At 37.6% G+C, this 21,807-nt stretch overlaps 1 protein-coding gene across 5 annotated transcripts in view; it reads left to right on the top strand.

Moving 5' to 3' along the window:
* SETBP1 (SET binding protein 1) overlaps positions 1-21,807 on the top strand; it is a 505,913-nt gene that overhangs the window by 453,354 nt on the left and 30,752 nt on the right. For 4 of the 5 annotated variants that reach the window (XM_072605253.1, XM_072605254.1, XM_072605256.1 and 1 more), the window contains exon 6: positions 14,238-14,408. The exons of the other annotated variant lie outside the window; for it this stretch is intronic. In XM_072605253.1, coding sequence (XP_072461354.1) covers positions 14,238-14,408 — 171 coding nt within the window. The remainder of the gene's footprint in view (positions 1-14,237; positions 14,409-21,807) is intronic. 5 annotated transcript variants of the gene reach the window in all.

The following is a 21,807-nucleotide window of genomic DNA, read 5'->3' as shown; positions in this document are numbered from 1 at the left end:
TCAGAACACTCTTGTCAGGCCCTTTACACAACCAAGATTTAGTCATGGCAATTTGTCTAGCACTTTATTTTCTCTGTTTATTCTGAATTTCTGCCAGGGTCAATGTTAGCCTAATAATCTGTCACAGGGCATCCACTATTCCTCCCTTTCCCCCCCAAAAAAATTCACATGCATTTTTTAAAATCCAAATCCTATAGTATACACAAATTAGCACTGGATTTGGAATAAGGCTTGAATTCAAATTCTTCCCCTTCCCTTTTGAAGCAGGGTAGCACAATGGAAAGACTTTGAGTCAAAAGACTTGAGTCCAAATCCTATCCCCACCATTTAAATACCTCTGTGACCCTGAGGAAGAACTATAAACCCTTTTACTCTCATAGTCCTCATCTTTAAAATGAGGGAGCTGGACTATATGACCTTTAAATTTCCTCCAGCTCTTAATCCATAATCTGTGCTATTTGATCTTAGACAGATCACTTCCCTTCCCAAAAATCTCACTATCCTCCATCTGTAAAATGAAAGAATAGTGCTTGATTTCCATAGAGTCCATAGAGCCTGGGTAGATATACCAGTACAGCTTGCCCTAGGTTCAGTGTAGGTCTGTGATAACTTCTAAGACCCTTTTAAACTCTTAAAGCCTAGCATTCTTAGTTGGAGGTGACTATGACAGAACAGAGAACATTAATTAATCACACTGCAAAAGAATGTGTTCATTTTATTAAAAAAATCCTTCATAGGCTTCCTTTAAGTACTAAATGCCTCTGATTTATTTAAAATAGGATTTAATTTTTAATGTTAATTTTCATGTAACTCTAAGCATCTTGAGGAGAGTGACCATATTAAAGGCATCTTTGAATAAGTGAGTGTTCTGCACATGCTCAACTATTATTTGTTTGTGACATAAGAAGCCAGCTCTTTTAGAAATTGAATGTACAGCACTCATACTTGGTGTTCATTTTTATATTCTAAAGATACTGGCATTACACCTCAGATATCAAAAGAGTCTTCTCTACTTCTCATGACTGTATCAATGCCCAACACCTCCAAGAATAATGTGCCCATTACTTGTCTTCTAAGCAGTAAAGGTTGGCAGACAGGCACCCTCTTCTCATAGACTAGGGGTCTCTTTATCTCTGACCAGATGACTGGCTGAGGAAGAGTTAGAAAAAAAGCAACTTACTTTATTATACTGAACTGTAAACCTTCCATTCTGCTTAATTTACAATGAGAAGTAATTTGAAAACAATGTCAATAACGTGATTTCATGCCAATTACCTGGATATTCATTTCTTATTTCCTGTCTTGGGATTCCTGGAGAATCATCTCCTGTACCCCTAACTATCTTAGGCTGCAAGAAGGGAAAGAGGAAAGACTGGTGAAAGAATAAGAATAGGGTCCATAGATAAAAGAGGAAATGGATCAAGGTAATGCAAGTGGTTTTGGTTTATGGAGGTTAAAGATGACATAAATTTAAATTAAATTTAAATAAATCTATATCTATGGAATCTATGATTCCCAGATCCTTTTCTCTCTTACTTTCTTGTATCTCTTTTCATTATATCATTTCCCCATCAGACATTGTAGCCTACATCAACTTATTAAGCATTAACTACTACAATAACTTTTATCATTATTTCAGCCCAGAATTTTGCTATTTTCCCAGTGAAGCTTGTTACTGAAATTGGAGAGTAAATGGAAAATAGAATGTGATCATAAAATTAACTTTTAAGTTTAGAACAGAACAACTAAATGTAAATGTATGTAAAAACAGGTAAAAATAAATGTAAAAACAGGTCAATTTTTAGGTTAGTGCTTATAAAAGAAAACATCATACCAATGCATATTATTTTAATAAATTAAAAAGTGTAAGTCCTAGTTTCTAAGACCATTACTGCCAATAAAGGAACTTAATGAGTCATGTTATCTGTCCATATCAAACGCTATGCAGCTTATTTTTCCTGATATAGTTTCTAGAATGAATGAGTTAAAATTACTCCAATTTAAATTGCATGGAAGATGGAAGTAAGTTCAGATAATTGAGGATGAATATCTAAGTGTTGTACAGTCCTGTATAAAACTGTCCAAAATGCTAACCTGAGCCTGGAGTGGGAAGTTTAGGGTCCTCTTTTAAAAACAAGGAATGAGAAAGATCAAAAAAGGGATAGGACCATGAAAGAAACAAAGCTGTCCAGTTTTTATTTTCCCCACCAAGAACTGTCTTTGTACTTTGTACTAGAAATGACAAAATCAGAAGCTAATAACCAAGATGAGCAAGTAAGGACATCCTAGATTTCCTTTGGGAATTGATGATTTCAAAGAAGGAAGGAGACAAGCATGTATTAAGTACCTACTATGCATCAGGCATTATGTTAAGCGCTTTGCAAATATTGTCTCATTTAATCATTTCAACCACCTTAGGGTAGAGATGCTATTTTCATCCCCCTTTTGCAGATGAGGAAAATGAGGCAGAAAGACTTGTCCAAGGTCACAAATCTAGTAAGTGTCTGAGGTCAGATTTGAAGTCAGGATTTCCTGTCTCCAGGCCCACTGTTCTATCCACTGCTCCATCTTAGCTGCCTCTAAATTCAAGTGACTCAAATAAATTACATCCTCAGGTTCTGAAAGCATTGGTGTACGTGATTTTTTTTTTTAATCACTCTGTTGTAGTTGAAAAATTTCAGCAAACAGGATAGGTATCACACCTCTGGAAAGGAGCAGATGCCCTGACTTTCAAAAAAAAGGGAAGAGATTAGAGTCTAAACTAGAAGTTAGTGAACTTGACTGATTTCTGACAAAATTCTAAAATTGATCTTTGAAAATTATTAACAAACATCTAGAAAGGAAAGTGGTGGTTCTGAAAAGCCGACAACTTCAAAAAGAAGTTATGCTAGCCTAATCTTATTTCCTTTATTGACAAGGTTATTAAAACAATAGTTCAGAAGAATGTGATAGATATATTTTGCCTACATTTTAGCAAAGCTTTTGATAAAGTATCTTGTACTATTCTTGTAGAGAAGATGGAAAGATATGGACTCTTGATAATACAATTAGGTGGTTTTGAAACTGATTAAATGCCAACTAAAAGAGTAGTTGTTAATGGGTCAGTGTCAATTTGGCAGGAGGTCCCCATAAAAGTTCCCTGGGGATCTATGTTTAACCATGGTCTGTTTAACATTTAGATTAACAACTTAAATTAAAGACGTAGATGGCATGCTTATCAAATTTTGCAGATGACAGAAAGTTAGGAAGAATAGGATGCCTAATATTCTGGATAACCGAGATTCAGAAAGGTTTTGACAGGCTAGCTAGAATATAATAAGATGAAATTCAATAAGGATAAATTTGAAGTCATGCTCTTGATTATGAAAAAATCAGCTTCACAATTATAGGATAGAGAGGCAGAGCTAGAGAGTAGTTTGCCAGAAAAAGATGTGGGACTCTAAGCCCAGCACAAGCAGCACTGTGATGAGGTAGTCTATGTTGCCTAAAGAAAAATATTGGCCAGGAATGAGGAGGTAATAGGCCCTCTGGACCCTGCCTTGGTCAGTCCACATCTGGAGTACTGGGTTCAGTTCTCAGTATCACAAATTTTAAAAAACGCATTGTTAAGTAGGAGAAGATAGCCACTGAAATGGTGAAAGGTTTTGGTCATGTCATATGAGTATAGTTTGAAGGAACTGGGGAGATTGAGCACAAGAGGAGCCTTGGGAGGAACAGGATAGTTGTCTTCAAATATTTGAAGAACTGTCTTAAGGAAGGGCAGGGAAAGAGGGCCATGTGCTAGATTTCTTTTGTTTGGCCCCAGAGGAACAGAGCCAGGATCAATGGGTAGAAGTCACAATGAGGCAAATTTAGCTTGTTTTCAGGCAAATCTTCATAACATTTAGAGCTGTCCAAAAGTCAGATGGCCTGTCTTTAGAGATAGTGAGCTCCCCTCCTTTGAAGGTCATCAGAAAGAGGCACAATGGCTACTTTTCAGGTATGTTCATAGTGGGACTTCCTTTTCAGGTAGGAGTAGGTCTTTTCTAACTCAATTTTTTTTTTATCATCTTGATTTTGGCCCTTTTTGCCACTAACTTCTTCCCAGGTAAAATGTCTTCTTACTTTTTTCCCTGAAAGCCCTTTTCTCTACTCAAAGCCTGATTTCTTCTGTTGGACTAAAATTCACCAGAGAAGTTTTACAATTTTATTTTTAACTTTCTTTTTACCATCACCTATCTGGCACCAGAGTCTATCATGCTTTAAGTCTACCTCTCGCAAAATACTTATTTATATTTTAATAGCATCTTGCCTTGGCTATTTTTAGCTGCCTTTTCTTAGCCTTCCAAATGAAATTAGTGGGGCATGGAAGTCTACAGCATAATTATTTACTCCTCCTGTGAGGCTATAGCCCCAGTCATACTGTTGGTTTCATATGAATCTTCAACTGGAGTTTAAAAATTGCCTTCCTAATTTCCAAAGTTCTCTGCTGAATAAATTTCCTTCTCTGACCGAAGAGTAACAGTACCTAATAAAAATTCTTTAAAGTCTGCAAAGTGCTTTCTTTACAACAGCTAATAAAGTAGATGCTACAAGTATTAGAAACCCAGTCTTCCAGATAATGAAACTAAGCCTCAGGCAAGTTAAGGGACTTGCCCAGGGTCACACAGCCTATATTTGTTATATCCCAAATTTGAACCAGGGCCTCCTGATTTGTAAGAATACACTTAGATCCTACTGTTATATCACAATGACTCCTATCCATTCAGCATAACTACAACCAAAAGTATATTCCTCCAATCATTTTTCCCCCTTTCCTACCTCTCTACAATGTCCAGAAGCCACCATTGCTCCATCTTGCTGTAGTCACTCTTCACACCTTTTAGCCAGGGAGAAATTTCTTTTTGCTTTTAAATCAAACTGGAAAATCAGTTTCCTTTAACTAGGTTTCATGTGCTAGATGCCTTTCAGCTACTTTATAAACTAGCTATGAACTCCATCCTTACATTTATTGTGTCTATTTAGTTGGAACTAATGCAGCTCCCATAAAGCCCAGGCTTTATCTCAGGTCACTCTGTTGTCTGTCAATACTGAAATTATCTTAGAAGAACTATTGTCAAATATACAAATGGTATATACATGTACACACACACACACATACACACACACGTGTGTGTAGGTATGTGTGTATATGTGTATGCTACCTCACATTTCTTGATGTAGACTTACTGAACCAACCAAGTTAAAAGGAATAGTAAGATACACTTAACCTTATTAGTTTCAGTAGGACTGACTCTCTCCAATCCATCAGTGTAGAGAATCATTGGAGAAACTCAAGCTATTTCCATATCTCATTTACATAATGGATGAGATGTGAAATGAGTCCAATGCATGAGGAACCACCCGGAGGTACCAAAGTTTATCACAATATGTAAGAGTTCTTTTAGATCACTGCATTAAATTTCCACTAACAAGATAAATTAATTGCATTACCATACTAGCCTCAAGATGATCAACTGTAAGCCTTCAGTAGAGGGAATGAAGCTATTGGCCAGGCCTGGGGTCTAGTAGCCCAGGGACATCCTCTGCTCCAGATCCTGCTGCCCCTTTAAGAAATTCTGGGCTCCTTTGTAATCTGATGGTGGACTTTGGCTTTATTAGTGAGGTAACTGAGGATGAGTAAATCAACTGTATCAGACAAGCCTCAGGACATCTAGAAATTGATCATTCTGCCGAAATAAGCACTCTGTGTTTATTAGCTGGGAGTTCATCACTATCGCTTCCCTTCCTCCAATTCCTAAGAGATTTCAGAGCTATCATCATGGTATTAGCTCTTCTGACTGAAGTACTAGACATAAAGATTGGGAGATCTATCTAATGATGGGTCTAGGTTTCTGTGATTTTTTTTCCCCTTTTATTCTTTGGTCTGGGCCTTCCCAGTACATAGACAGACTCTGTGTGTATGTGTGTGTGTGTGTGTGTGTGTGTGTGTGTGTGTGTGTGTGTGTGTGTGTGTGTGTGTGTGTGTGTGAGAGAGAGAGAGACAGAGAGAGAGAGAGAGAGAGGTAGACAGACAGACAGACAGATAGAGAGACAGAGAGAGAGACTATTTCTTTTTAGATGAATTAAAATGGGTGGTGTAAAGAAAACCCATTGATGACAATGTTAAAGCAATGGAACTTTTCTATACATTAAAGAGATAACCATTTAACAAGGATAATGTATGCTAAATTAATGTCTCTAGCCAGATAGTGGCTGATATTGCATTAAGAAGAATAATTAGTTTCCATAACCACATTTATCATGATATAGCCTTAGCATCCCCATATGAGCAGGCTTCTGCCAATTTGTCCACAAGAGAAGAGCAAGTTTTGACTGATTTTCTCAAATCAGTAAATAGGCATTTATCTATTTATATGTGTATATGCACATACATGCACATACACACATGCACAAGCTGGTGAGATCACTGCCCCCACCCAATGCATCCTCTAAATAAGCAGTAATCAAAATGCAAATAATGTGACCCAGTTAGCAGGGAGATCTACATTACCCTGCAGATGAAGCGTGTGACTAAATACATACACAGGATATAGATGGAAGAGATTGCGTGAGAATCTTGCATTAGCTTGTATTGAGATCTGTGCATTGGGGGACAATATAAGAAAAGAATCTTTTTATAGAGGAGACCAGGGACCTCAGGTCTGCAGCATTTGGCTCATCTTTGCACTGGTTTCCAAGCTATTCAGTGACAATAGAATTATAAATATGTAGCTGCATAGCAAGGACCAGTACTCTGATATATTAAAATTTAACCCCAGGAACATAAAACCTACACACTTGTCTGGTATTTCATTATTAAGTACCTGCTAAGTGTTAGCTTTCATGCTAGTTTGGGCATAAAAAGACAAAAATGAAAACAATTCCTGTCCTCAAGGAGCTTTACAGTCTGTTAAAACATCTTCATGGGCAGAACCTCACTTGTGATTTCCACAATTGGGACATAACTTTTTAAAAGTGAAGACATACAATGGGTTATCCCTTTTCAAAAATCTGAAACTCTCCTTTTCACAATATCCTGTTGGGAAATTCCACGAAGATCACATTGTTCCCTCTGATCCACCAGTGGGGCCTCTATTGTTACTCAATGAAAAGAATTGTTACTGACTAAGACCATCTGACTTATCAGGTATAAGGCTATGTCACTGCAACTCTCAAGGGAGAGCAAAGGTTGAACTTGCCATTGTTGGCCCAAGGAATACAAAGGTCAAGGTTCAAAAAACTACTAAAGTCCTTCATTCCACTGAAATGTATGGAGTCAGACAAGGAAGCTTTTATAAACACCTATTTTTCTGTGGAAGTTTCCAAGTGAAAGTTTCCCAGTTATATGATCATTTTAGGCCATTTCTGCCCACATTTCAGAAGTATTAAGGTGCAAAATGAAAAAACAAAAAGGTATGAGAATTATAATTGAATAATTACTTGGAAGTTTGAATGGATGAATGGATAAATGAATGGATGGAGTATTTATTAAGCACTAATTATGTGACTAACCAGCATAGAATGAATAAATTTTATAGTTGTGAGAACTCAGAAACTGTCTAGTCCAACCTGTTCATTTTTGGTATGGAAAAACGGAGACAATAGAAAAACAAAAAAAATAAATTAATGCCTCACTAGGAAAAGAACCTCTGCTACCAGGTATCCTGAGTCCCATTCCAATATGCTACATACTAAAAAGGTTCTACTTGTCATTTTTGGTCAGTGAACAAGCATTCACTGAGCAGCTCCTGAGTACCCACACTCATGCCTGATGCAGTGGGAGTCTTGAGAAGAAAGTTCAAGATGCTTTCGTTTTTGGATAGGTATATGGAATAATTCAAGGGTTCACTCCATGTGTTATAAACATAAGAACAGATTATAAATCGTAGCTTCTCCTTAAGTTTGATCAAAAAGATTAGTGAAAGATAGAAGTAAGACTTGGATTGAGTCATGACATATTTAATTCCCCTCTGTCTACAAAGAGGAGACAGAAAGACCTGAATTCAGTCCCCACCTCTGATACCTACTGGCTGCAGGTGCCTGGACAAGTCACTTAAACTAACCTCCCAATGCTTAGAATAACTGAAACTGTAAGAAGCTGCTGACCTGCTGGGATAGAGGGAGTCTCCTCCTCCAGAGGTTTCTTCCAATAATGAAAACACAGGACCTATCTCTGTCCCTCTATAAAGTCTAAAAATATCTTCATCATGAGGCATCTCTAGTCAGAGATTAAGCAAGGAGCATTACAGAAAACAGGTTATAGCCAGCGGATACTGAATGCGTGCCTTTGTTTTTTTCCAGAGGTAAATTAGCATTAGAATAGGTTTACCTGATAATTTATTGAAATTGCTGCCCACGGGCTTAGCCATTGGCAGAAATTATCATCAAAATGAGACTGATTCTCAAAAAGACTCTTACTGCCTCCATCTTAGAGTGAAAAATGTGTGTGTACATGTGTATGTATGTGTGTGTGTATATACACATATATATACACACATGTTCAAGTGTGTGTTGGTACGTACATAGCTCCTTATCTCCGTTCACATGGCCACCACCCTAATGTAGGCCATCATTACATCTCTCCCACTCCAATCTGTCCTCTACTCAGCTTCCAAAGTGAATTTCCTAAAAAGCAGGTATGACCAAGTCACCCTCCATTCCCCACTCAGTGAACTCCCCTATTTCTAGTCTTACACTTTACTCACCTCCAAAACTCTATGACCTAGCTGCCCTATTTTTCACACTTGACATACCTCCCAGTTGTGTATATTTGCACTGGCTGTACCCTCTACCTGGAATGATCTCCCTCCTCACCTCTGCCTCTTCAGCCCTCTCAAGGTATGGCATACATACATACATACATACATACATACATATATACATACATATATACATACATATATACATATAACTTGTACATACATAGTTATTTACATGTTGACTCTCCTTCTAAAAGGTGAGCTCCTTGAAGGCAAAGACTGGGTTTTTGCTTTTCTTCATATCCCCAGAATTTAGCACAGTTAATTATTTTACATTATAAGTGCTTAATAAATGTTTGTTGATTGACTGTGATCCTGTGAATTCTCATTGTACTTAAAAGGCACATGTAAGATTCTAAGAATTAGATTCAACTCCATGTTATCTAAAATTATTAAGAAATGGAATGGCAATACTGTAAAACACAAACACTTTTGAAAGCTGTAAGTACTCGGATCCATGCAATGATGATTCATGATTCCAGAAAAATGATGATAAAAACAATATTCATTAGAGAGAGATGATGGATTAGGGTATAGAATGAGACATATATGTTTTGTATACAGCCATTGAAGGAGTTTATTTTTCTTGACTATGCATATTTGTTACAAGAAAATTGTTTTGTTCTTTTTCCAATTGACTTGGGGACATAAGGGAGAAAAAATAGATTTTTGCTATTTTTTGTATTAGAGAGGGTAGTGCTACAGATATAAAATATTTCATGCATTTTAGATCAAGTCACTGTATCATTAGTTTCCCTTAACTGTTTTACCTTGTTAGAGGAAACCTCTTACAAAGTAGAAATAATCTCTAAATGTTATAATATTAAAAACAGAACACAAGAATAAAACTTAAATAAAAAATACCTGAAAAGGAAAAAGAAATTGTCATATCTTACTCAAAAACTGTTCATGTCTTTCCACTGGATACAGAATAAAATTCAGATGTCTTAACCTGGCATTCAAACATCTCCACAAATGTATTTTTCTAATCCTTAATCATGCCGATATACCACATGAAACCTCTCATCCATCCATAAAGGCCTACTTGTGCCCAAACTCACCTCACACGCACTGCCTCTATTCATGCTGATCTATGAGTTGTATGACCTTGAGCAAGTTACTTCTTTGACCCAAAGTTCCCACACATGTCAAATGGGGATATATTATCAGCCCAACTTAATTACCTAATAGAGTTCTGAGTCCAAAATGAGATTTTAAACATAAAATTTCAAGTGCTATCTTAAGGCTAAAATGATGCTGGTATCCTCCGCCTCCCACCCCTTCATTCTGCTAGTTAATGATACCTTGGGCAAGTCACTTAACTTTGGGAGTGAATTCTCCTCAGTGATCTTTGTGACTTGAGTAAATCTGGAGAAAAGGTAATTGAGCAGCAGCTACTACTTGGGAAGAAACAGAACAAAAATATTGAAGATATTGACTCACCTTCAAGGCAGTAAACAGTACTTTGGTCTTTGACCTTTATGCATCCTGGGGTAGTCAATAACCTGGCTGTTAGAAGCTGTGCCTGCCACTGATTTTGATTTGGGAGTAGTTTAACCTTGAACTGAGATCCAAGTAACCACGGCAACAGGAAGTAGGCCTCCCTAGCACGAGAGGAGGAATCCATAAATCATGGTCCCTAATGCAAACACTGTGTGCAGGTAGAGATTTGAGGGGATAAGTGGTTTGTGAGAGATTACCTTTGAAAAATGAATGACTGTCCCTTGATATGTTAGAGGATAGTTTCACAGAGACTTAAAAAAAATTATCAATAGAGGTCACTAGGTTAGAGCAGTATGTTTTCATATAGGTTTCTTTTCCCTTCTCCAATCCAGCCCCACTCTAATTATGAGCAGATGTTGGACCTGCAGTATTATTAGCATTATTATCTCCACTTTTTAAAAACAATTCTTATTTCAATTCAACAGACATTTACCAAAACCCTGCTACGTGCAGGGCATTTAGCTAAGAATACAACTATACATACAGTACAATAATACTTAACTAGAAATACAACTCCCCACTCCCACTCCCCACCTCCCAAAAAAACCCAGTCCTTTCCCTCAGCATGCTTACCTTCTCCTGGGGATTATGGCATATAAACAGATACTCTAAGATAATTTGAGGATAAAGAAAACATTAACAACTGGGGGAATAAGAAAAGACTTTCTGTTTGAGGTAGCTCTTGAAGTAAGCCTTGAAAGAAGCTAAATAAGGACTTACAAGCTTCCATGCTTTTTCTCTTAGGTCAGGCTATTCAGATGTTCTGATATTATATGACATGTTTACATTTGCCCTGGTCTGTTCTGATAGGGCCTTTGCTCATGGGATTCTCTTCAACCTAGGTGCCACTCCTTCTCCCATCTCAGTCAGTCCTCCTTCCATGATTCATCCTTCTTTGGATTTTTCAGAGCACTTACCTAGGGGACTTGCCTATCCTATACACTGTTCCATGCATTGTAATTATTTGTGTATGTCTGTTTCCCCCTCTCAGCTCTTTAGATTTGGAACTCCTAGAGAACAGTGTCTTGTGTTATCTCTACCTTTGCCCCTCCCACGTCTAGCATGCCTTTTTGCATTTAAATACCCTTTGAAGTGATGTGTCTTCAATTCATTGCTCAGAATTTAAAGCAGAAATTAGTCCCTGAATCAAAGGCCACCTTTCCCTTTTCTAGCATCTCAGTTTTAGTAACTAGGCTGTCCAACTGCATGTCAAGCATTGTGATAAGTAGAATGCTATTTCTGAGATAGTGGGATAGTGGTCCTCTTCAGGACATTTCCCATTTCAGGAAGTATCTACTCCCATTACACACTAAACTGAATATCCCTCCAGAATATTGCCCAACCATCCTGCCTCTTACTGAATGCTAGTGCTGGGCTTTGAAGCTGCTCCACATTCCTCAGAGTCTTTTACAACCTTTCTTTCATCAAAATACCTCTACCCCAATTGCTTCCCAGTAGCCACCTGGAATGAAATGGAAACTGAGAATTTATGTGACCTTTCCAGTTGTCTCAGTAGTTAATGTCACTGAATTCCTGCCTCCCTTTCTGAGCTTTGCTCTTAAGCCAGTTAGGTGCCATACACGTGGTCTTGCATTAGGTTCTGTGTGCAGCCACATGTGATATTCTTACACAGGCATTTTACTTTTGAGCTGTTATTTCATTCCCTGCATGTAAGTAAGAAGTCAAAAAAGAAAGGTCAAAAATTGTAGAGATCCAGGGTCTCTCTTGGCCTCCCTTTTAGAGCTTGCTTTCAGAAACTTTGGATGATTATTAGCAACAATAGTTCCACAAAACTTAGACTAAATCAGAGGAAGAGGGTCAGTGTAAATTATTGAAAAGCCTGACAGAGATTTTTCCCAAAAGTACATACAGTAACTTAAACTAATAGGTGTAACAGAGCATGCCTGGTAGAGGCGGTGCTTTTGTGAGTAGATAAAGATTGTAAGAGTTTAGAGCTGCTAAGGACCTTAAGAATCACATAGTCTAAACCCTTTTTTTTTTTTTTAGAGATGGGGAAGTTTTGGTCCAAAGACCAATGTAAAGCAACTTGACCCAAAGGTATATATACACTAGAGCAGTGACTACCGAAGCTTTCAAAACCCATTTGTTCTGTTACATAATCTAAATATTCTATTTCTGGAATGGGTTCTACTTTAATTGCATCACAAATCATAATGAGAATAAAGATAAATTCAATTCTATATCAAACCTATGTCCACAAAGCCACGAACCACATCAGTGAGATTTAAAAATGGCAGTCTCTTTACACAACCTTAACAACCAATGGAGGGGAAAAAAAAGTACATTCTAGGAGAAAATATACCCGCTTCCATTTAAAATAAATGTTACTGATGTTCTAAAGATCACTAAAGCAATGGACCTTAATCATTTGACTCATATTCTCTCTATTATCAGAGTTAAGAGCCATCAGTCACAGCCATCTATATATCTAATGCCTTTATTGTCCATTGAGGCTTTGCATGATCTTCCATATTTCCTCACCTTTGTCATTCAGGACTTTATTCTTTTTCCTTTGTCTTATTATCTTTTTAGGGTGATTTAATGAAATTTTATTTTTCCTCTCCCCTTCAAAATGTAATAAAGTCTAAATTTAAAAATGTAATTTTTTAAAGTTATACACTGTACCTATAAGCTTAACATCCTTAAATGTGCTCCCTAAAATGGAGTCTTCTCCCTTGGTTAGAATTCGGAAGCCACCTTCCCCAATTGTATCATTGGTAGCTGCTGCATATTCCTACTAGGATTGCTAGTTATGGGACATCTTTTTAGCATTTATAGAAAGGTATTGTTTTAGATACCAATCTGCCCTGGAGCAGGGACTGTGGGTTGAGTCAGTTTGGTAGAATGGTACAGATGAGTCAAGTGTGGCCTTAAGAGGGTTTAAGTATGGTCTCTGACCACACATGGAGGAAAACCAGGTTCTCTAACTCCTGAGCAAAATTTTTTTTCCACCTCATTATCCAAAACATGTGGCAGATAATCAGGTACCTACTTTAAAGCACAAAGTACCTACATTTGATGATATGGATAATGTCAATGACTATTTGAGTGGATGCTCACTTGGTAGGCCTTCCAAAAATATTTGATAACACGTGTGAGCAAGGTTGGGTAACAGGTTCAGAAGAAAAAAGAGGAACTAACAGGTAGGGAAGGTCAGTGACTCTATACATACAGCTCTGAAACATTTGGTAGAAAATTTAAAAATCCAGCGAATCATCCAAATTATTTCTAACTGTACAACATTAGAGTTTCCCCAAATTGAGCTCCATCAGCATTTTATACACAGTGCTTAGGGCGGCTAGGTGGTGCAGTGGATAGAATACTAGGCCTAGGGTCAGGAAGTTGTTGTTCAGTTGTGTCTGTCCAGTAGTATCTGACTCTTCATGATCCTATGGATATTGGAGTGATTTGCCGTTTCCTTCTCCAGTGGATTAAGGCAAACACTTGCCCAGGGTCATATAACAATGAAGTGGTTGAGGTCCAACTCACTCATTTGATCCTCATAATGGTCCTGTGAAGCAGGTACTGTTATGATCCCCATTTTATAGTTGAGAAAACTGAGGCAAACAGAAGTTAAGTGACTTTCCCAGTGTCACACAACTAGTAAATGTCTGAGATCAGATTTGAACTCAGGTCTTCCTGACCCTGGAGGCAGGTAGGTGGCTCATTAAATTGGAGCACAGACTTGAACCCATATCTTCTTGACCCCAAGGACAGCATTCTATCTACTGTGACACTCTGGAAGTCTTTGTTTTATTGATGCATTTTGTCTTTATATCACTTACTTTCTAGAAAAAGCCCCTTCCCCACACCAACCTCAGTCATCTCTTATAACAAAGAAAACCGAGCAAAAATACTTTATTTATGACCACATCTGACTCTTTTCTAGTTCCTACTAATTAACTGAGCACTTGTGGTGATATCATTCTCTAGGAATTGCAAGTCCCCATTTAAAAGCAGACCAGACTTCGGTGAATAGTAAAAATGAGGGTCCAGCCTCTGCCATGATAACCAGGAGGAAGCCAACATCGGTTGAAAGTATTGCAATAGCCCCAACGCCAGTATTATCTCTCCTTGCTTCAACATCAGCAGTACCTGAAGCAGGTGAGTCCTGTGGAACTCTGGTGAGTCCATGTCGTCTATGGTGGGGGCTGCGGGGAGCAAACAAGGAGTGTTCAAGCATGGCACTTTTATCCCTACCTCCTAGTACAATTACCTGGCACATGGTAGGTGCTTAATAAATGCTTGTTGATGAGATGATTCTTGCATGTCAGAGTTAGAATTAGGAAGCCACCTTCCCCAATTGTATCTTGATAGCTGGCTGTGTATTCCTATTAAGACTGCCAGTTATGAGACATCATTGAGGCATGTATAGGTAGGTATTTTATTTTATAGATAGCATAACTATTAGATTATAAACTCTTAGATTTATCTTGATTAAACTTTGTGTCTTCTCTGGAGGCTAGCACAGGTCAGATACAGTCCTTAACAAATCTTGGTGAATTTGAAATCCAGTCCCCTCTTCTTTGAAATCTCTCTAACACACTGATCTCTTCTTTATCTGAACTCATGAAATTTATTTTCTGTATCATTTATTTTCCATTTAATCACATACTGCCTTGAAATGTTTCTTGTATCATTGTCTTATATTGCATTGCCATTTAAGTTTTATGCTTGTGTCTATTCCTCTGCAATTCTATTATGAGCTCTTGGAGGGCAGAGCCAATCTTAAGTTATGTGTTTTTGTTGTTGTTTGGTACCCTCTAAAGCACTCAATTTCCGGATGTGACTATAATAGGCTTAGCAGGAGATCCATAAATAGGTACTGAATGATTGAATGAACAAATGAATGATTGATTTCTGGCCATAGTAAGAATTATTGCCATTAAATTTTAGGAACCGAGAAGGGGGTTGTCATTCTGGGATTCACTTCAACTGCAGCCTCTAATTGATTGATTCATTTTGTCAGGTAAATCAGCCTGTCTGTACCTCTCTACTCTAGACCAATCAGTTCTAAAGAGGTAGTCACAGCTACAGGAGTCATTGGCATCACCCAAAGGAGGCCATGGCTTGACCTCCAAGGAGTTTGTGATTAGCCAGAGGGTGAGAAATAGGTCACATCCCATTCTCCTCAAGATCGAAAGGCATGGAGATTGTCTCCAACCTTCATCCATTACATCCTAGTAATCCTCAACTTCACCCTTTCTCACCACTGTACAGGCTGCCATTCTGAATCGCCTGTGAAATACAGGCATTTGATATCACCCACCACATGGACTAAATAAATTGTACTATCAGGGATTCATTTCTTCTGAAGGAGGGAAATGAAATCTGGCCTTTCTGGTCTTCTTGCTCATCTATATCTGTCCTTTATTCAGGGGAACATTACTTTGCTTGCTCTCTCTTTTTTTCTGTCTTTCTGTTTTGTTTTGTTTTTCTCTCTTGTACTGTTACCTAGGCTTCTCTATTCCTAAGGTCAGGATGTCTAAAAATAGCCCTAAGGCCATTGAACTGTTAAAACATCCTCTAGGAGAATTTTAGGTTCCTCAGGGCAGTTATAGCCTAATTCCACCACAGCAACTGCCACTGGGAAAATCTATCTCCCTCTCTCTTTCTCTCCCTATCTCTCTATCTCTCCCTCCCTCTCTTTTCCTACTTCCCTCCTCTCTTTTTTTGTTATTTTTTTCACTAATAGGGGTGCATAATCAATATAGCTTTAGAGGCCACTGTTCTGGAAAGCCATATCAGTTTGCAGCAAAGAGCTAGTTGGGAAAAAAGAAGACCTGAGGCCAAAATCCCTGCCAAATTTACAGAAATCAATGTCATCATATCCCCTGAAAACAAGGATTTGCATTCTACCTCTACCAAAATATTGAGTTTTTGGCACACTATAGGTGTTCAACAAATATACATTTATTAACTGACTGACTTCCATAGAGGCTGAGATCAATGAATAGTTTTGAGGTGAGCATTAGAAAAAGTAGCTCCTATTTTTTCCCCCATAAACATTTTTAAGGATAGTAGTGAGGTGAATGTCCCAAACCCACATGATAGTTCTCATGGCTTTCTGATGTTATTCATTCACACTTGACAGGGTCTTTTGAGATCCTTGCATAAAGCATCCTATCAAAATGCTAGCTTACAGAGTTCTTCTGTAATAACTGCCTGCCTAGATAATTGCTTGTAACTATATCTACTATTTTGTAGATATAGGGTCTACATGTACAACATGAAGGGGAGCAAATTCTTGTCTGGTGAGTCTGGGTTGTTTGGGTGGGTAGCCAGCAGCAGTGGCAAACAAAATTTAAAGCATGATTGGAAATACAGGTGATATAAGAGAAATAAAACATAGTCCCTTAACCCAAGGTCTTACAATCTAGTTTATGAGACAAGATACAGAAATACATCAAAGTAATTACAGGCAGGTGGCATTGTAAGGTTCATTCAGAAGACAAAAATTATTTTTATGTAAACTTCATATTTATTGAATATTTATTTATTCACCATTTTCTCTTAGTGGAGACATGGCTTCCATTTTCTAAATAAGTGGTCCATAACTTTCTGCATATCTATCATGTCTATATTAGTACTGATTCAGAAGATTCCCTTTGAGTAACACAATGGGACATATCCATACTTGGCTTGCTGACATACATAAAGCTAGAGAGAAGTGAACAGCTTCAATTTGGCCCTAAACAGTTATATCCACTTTCATGTAATACCTACCCCTTCCAACCCCTAGGCATTTTTGCAACTGAGGGATATAAAGACCAGTTTCAAGAGTCTACTGTACATGGAGTGGGATTTATGTGAATTCCAAAGAACCTTCTCCTTCTTGGAAGGATTGGGGTGGGAATGATGGAGAAGCCAGTGGTGGTAGGATATGGTGTTGTGGTTTACATGAGATTTCTTGTTGAAGTATCAAATGCAAAGGAAACTGGCTTCACCCACTATTTTGACATTCTTGGAGGTACAAGAGAAACAAGATATAGTCCCTGATCCCAAAAACCTTTCAATCTAGTTGGTGAGACCAGACATGGAAATAAATTGGAATAGTTATAGGCAGGTGGCATGTTGCAGAAGTTCCAAGAGCAAAGTAAGCATTAAGGACTGGGACAGTCAAGAAAGGATTCTTGGAGTAGGTAGGGTTCACACTAGGTCTAGAAAGAAGGGTAAATTTTATACAATCAGAGAAAGATGAGATCAGAAGGCACACAATTTGCTTGGCAGTACAAAAACCAAACTCCTCATAAGGATGTCACAGATTCAGCCAGAGGTGAATTTGCTTTCGTTTCTGGATGGCAGGGGCACTGAGCAGAATATTGGAGGGAGAAGATGGCAGAAAGGGTTGTTCAACCCACAGCCTCTGAAGGTGAGCCTCTTCATGAAACATTTCATGAAGAGGTAATAGCTAACAAAAGACCAACAGTGTTGAGAACCTTGTAGACACTTAATAACTACTTGTTTAATGAAAACAAATGAAATAGAATGGAATTGAAAAGGGCACTTTCCAGTGGTCATAAAGAACTTGATTGGTCAGCATACTCAATCCCAGTTTACTTCTTTTCCTTTCTTCTGATCTTATGTTTGCTTCTTTGTGTTTTCCATCAGACAAGCAGGAACTTTTCAGTTATTTCCAGCTAAGTTAGGCCCTATGGAGAAAGGGACCCAGAATCATATCGTCTTGGTATTGTAAAGGACCTTAGTTTTCAATCACCCCAACCTATGCATGAACAGAAAACCACTCTGTCACATCCTTAACAGGTGGTCAAGTCATTGAACTCCACTTGAAAACCCCCTTTGGGGGTTTCTTAGCAAAGTTATTGGAGTGGTTTTCCATTTCCTCCTTCAGCTCATTTTATAGATGAGGAAACTGAGGCAAACAAGGTGAAGTGACTTGCCCAGGGTTGAACATGTAGTAAATGTCTAAGGTCACATTCGAACTCAGTTCTTCCTGACTCTGGGCCTACTACTCTATCCATTGCACTACTCTATCACCTATAGGAGCCCATTATACTTTTGAACACCTCAGATTATTAGGAATCTTTTCTTTACACCAAGATAAAATCAATGTCAGCACCTTTTACCCAGTGCTCTTCATTGTGTCTTCTAGATCCAACTAGAACTTACTTCTGGTAAGCAGATAAATCTGGGGGGAACAAACACACCACTTTTGTACATGCTAAGCTAGAAGGGAAAAAGGAGAATTGATTTTGGGATAAGAAAGCAATAAGCTTAATTTATAAGTTGCTTTCATCGATTTAAAAGAAGTTAATTACATTTTCATTTTTAAGTTGATTGGGTTTCAGTTTTTAAAATTTGTTTCATAATTTTTAATTCACTATTAAATTCATGAGTTGATTCACGACTTAAATTCTATTAATTAAATAAAGATAAGTGCTCTACTCTAGTGGAAAAAAGCAATAGACAGACACAAAAAGAAATCTGGGATCACACCTTGACACTATGACACTCTCTGTGCTGTTCTTATAGGAAGGAAGGAAACAAGCATTTATTGGCTTTTATTTATTAGTAATATAGGAAAGCAAACTATAGTTTTTACATATTATAGGTGTTTGTAGTTCAGTGTACTTTACACTATATCACTTTCTCATTTTAAAATATATTTTATTCATATAACAAGGAGAAGGTAGTAAGAATTTATTAAATACATATATATGCCAGGCACACTGAAAAGTGCTTTATGTAAATATTATCTTATTTGGTCCTTACAACAACCTTGCAGGTTTGGTGCTATTATTATCCCCAATATACAGTTGAGGAAACTGAGGTAGACAGAGGTTAAAGGACTTGCTCAGAACAAAGGAGGTAATAAGTGTCCTGAGGTCAAATTTGAACTCAAGTCTTCACTCCAGGTCCAGTGCATCATCTGCCTACCTCTAGGGCAGGATGTAAAGAAATAAGCTAGATGATAATGTAGTTATATGAATCAATAACTCATTGAATGGCTGGATCCTAAGAGTATCCATTATTTCACTATGACCTTCAAAAATATCCTCTTGAATGCTGCAAGTATCTGTGCTTGCTTCTGGGCTATATAGAACTTTTTTCAGTGATCAACACTGCATGAAAGTATAGATCATATGCTTATCCAGTCTGCAAAGTCAACCAAGTCAAAATAGATCTCTGACTCAGTAGATGAGATTCAAAAAGATCTCAGAAGGCTAAGACATTTGGCCAAATCAAGTAAGACAAAATTAAAAAATAATGATTGTACAGTCTTACTCAAAAGTGTACTTTCCAAGTACAAAATGGGAAAGGCATGGCCAGTGAGGGTTCTGAAAAAGACCTGGGGAACTTAGTAGAGAGCAGGATCAGTGATTTAGTATCAGTTATTGGTCAAAAGAAACCAGTGCTCTCTTGGGCTGTGGTGAAGGACAGGGTATACAGAATTAGAAGGTATGGTCCCCACTATACTCTCCTTTCCTCAGACCACATTTGCAGATTGTACTTACTTCTGGGGATCGTATTTTCATGAAGTATATTAATAGGCAGAGCATTTAGAAAAGGGAACCACAATGGTGTAAAAACTTCTAGATCATGGCATGTAGTGATCATATGATGGGTATGGAGGATGTTTAGTTTGAAGAAGGAAAGGTTTATTAGGGAGGTGAAAGCTATCATCATGGGTTTGAGGGACTGTTATGTGGAAAAATGGCTAGACTCGTTCCACTTGGCACCAAAAAGCAAAACTATCAGCAGTGGGTAGATGTTACAGAGAGGCGAGTTTAAATTTGTCCTAAGAACAAATTTCCTATCTGAACTATCTCCAAGTAAGATGGCCTATATCAGAAGGAAATGGGATCACCTTCACTAGAAAAGGCCTGCAAGGATAGCTTGGGTGACCACTTTTCAGGTATATTATTAGAGGGAATTATATTCAGGTATGGTTTGTACTTAATTGCTGCTGAGGTCCCTTCCAGTGCTCTGTCATACCTATGTGACCTTAATTTGCCCATTATTGGGTTTACTTCTTTGGGAAAAAAAAAGAGAGAATATCTCCTTGGGGCTATTCTAACTTAAATACTTTTGATTATCACCTTAGAGTTGTAGGGATGGGGTTGAGGTAGAAGGAAATTTAGTATTATATAGTCATAGGGTTTAGATCCAGAAAGGACCTTGGATGTCATCTCATCCAATTTCAGTGTTTTGCAGATAAGGAAACTGAGGTAAGTGATTTGTCCAAAGTCACACAGGCAATAAATATCAGAGCCAGGATATAAACTGTGTTGTGTTTTATATATATATTTAAGTTACAGGTTCTGTTTTTCAGTGTCCTGATTGGATTGACCAAGGCTTCAAAACAAAACAAAACTGAATGAGATCAGATATGGAAACTGGGCTCAGAAGACCTGGATACTAGCTCTGATTATGCCACTAACTGGCTTTAGGACTCTGGGCAAGTCACTTTAATCTCATTTTTCCTGTTATAAAAAAGAGTTGAACTAGGTGAACTCACAAGTTCTTTCTAGCTCTGAAATCCTATGATTCTGAGTCCTAAATCAAATTTAACTTTCCACTTGGGCAAATCATACCTGATCAAGTTATTTATGTACATTGTCTTTAGATGACCATATTTTGATAATGATCATCAAAATCACCTATATCCTGTTAAAGTCTTCCTATTAAAATCTTATTCTGCTTCTACAAAATGCCAAAAAATATAGATAGAAATTAGAAAAATGCATTCATTCATCCAAGTGTTTCCAAATACACACGCATTTGAAAAGGGTAGACAAAACATCTGGATGACTGACTGAGTTTTTCACTTTCCATCTGAATGCTTGTAGACTCAGTCATAGTGAGATTTTGGAATAGGATCTTGATGGATTGTCAGTCAATGCACGAATATCTACTGAGTCCTACTTGAAGCAAAATCATGGAGTAGATGCTAGAATTGAAAACAATGAAAGTATATTCTTTTATTGGGAATGATGTGTCTGTGCCTATCTGTGCATGTGTGTATATATATATGTACACATAATTATTTGGAGTCCCACTTTAAAAAAGTCTATTTAAACACAGGGTGTCTAAATGGCTACACTGATTAAAAGACACCAAAGTGCTCAACAAATATTCGTCATTTATGTAACTGATTGATACCTGCCTTGTTGGAGTTTTTTCTAGACAGTATTTTCTGGTTGATTGTCAACAAGGTAGATTCATATCCCAATTTATTTTATATTCAATGTGAAGTATGGAAATATTTTTCAAGTCAATGGATCAGAAATGTTAATTAGGGAGTGAGGTGGGGTACACACATGTGTGTACATACGCATGTGTTTATGCATGCACATATGTGTTTAGGAAGGGAGCTCCCCAACTTCTAAAAGGGGCTATTATTTAGTTCCTCAAAGCACTGACAACATATAGGAGACAAAGTAACACAATGGATGTATGTGAATGGTGATGCCCCTGAGTAGAGTTAGGGAGTGCCTAAGAGCAAATTCATTCACATTTTAGCTGAGGAATATTGCATGGC

The sequence above is a fragment of the Notamacropus eugenii genome, chromosome 4 (assembly GCF_028372415.1).
Source record: "Notamacropus eugenii isolate mMacEug1 chromosome 4, mMacEug1.pri_v2, whole genome shotgun sequence".
In the NCBI taxonomy this organism is placed as follows: Eukaryota; Metazoa; Chordata; class Mammalia; order Diprotodontia; family Macropodidae; genus Notamacropus; species Notamacropus eugenii.
The sequence above is the reverse complement of the archived record's forward strand: the minus strand, read 5'-3'. Positions and strand labels throughout refer to the sequence as shown.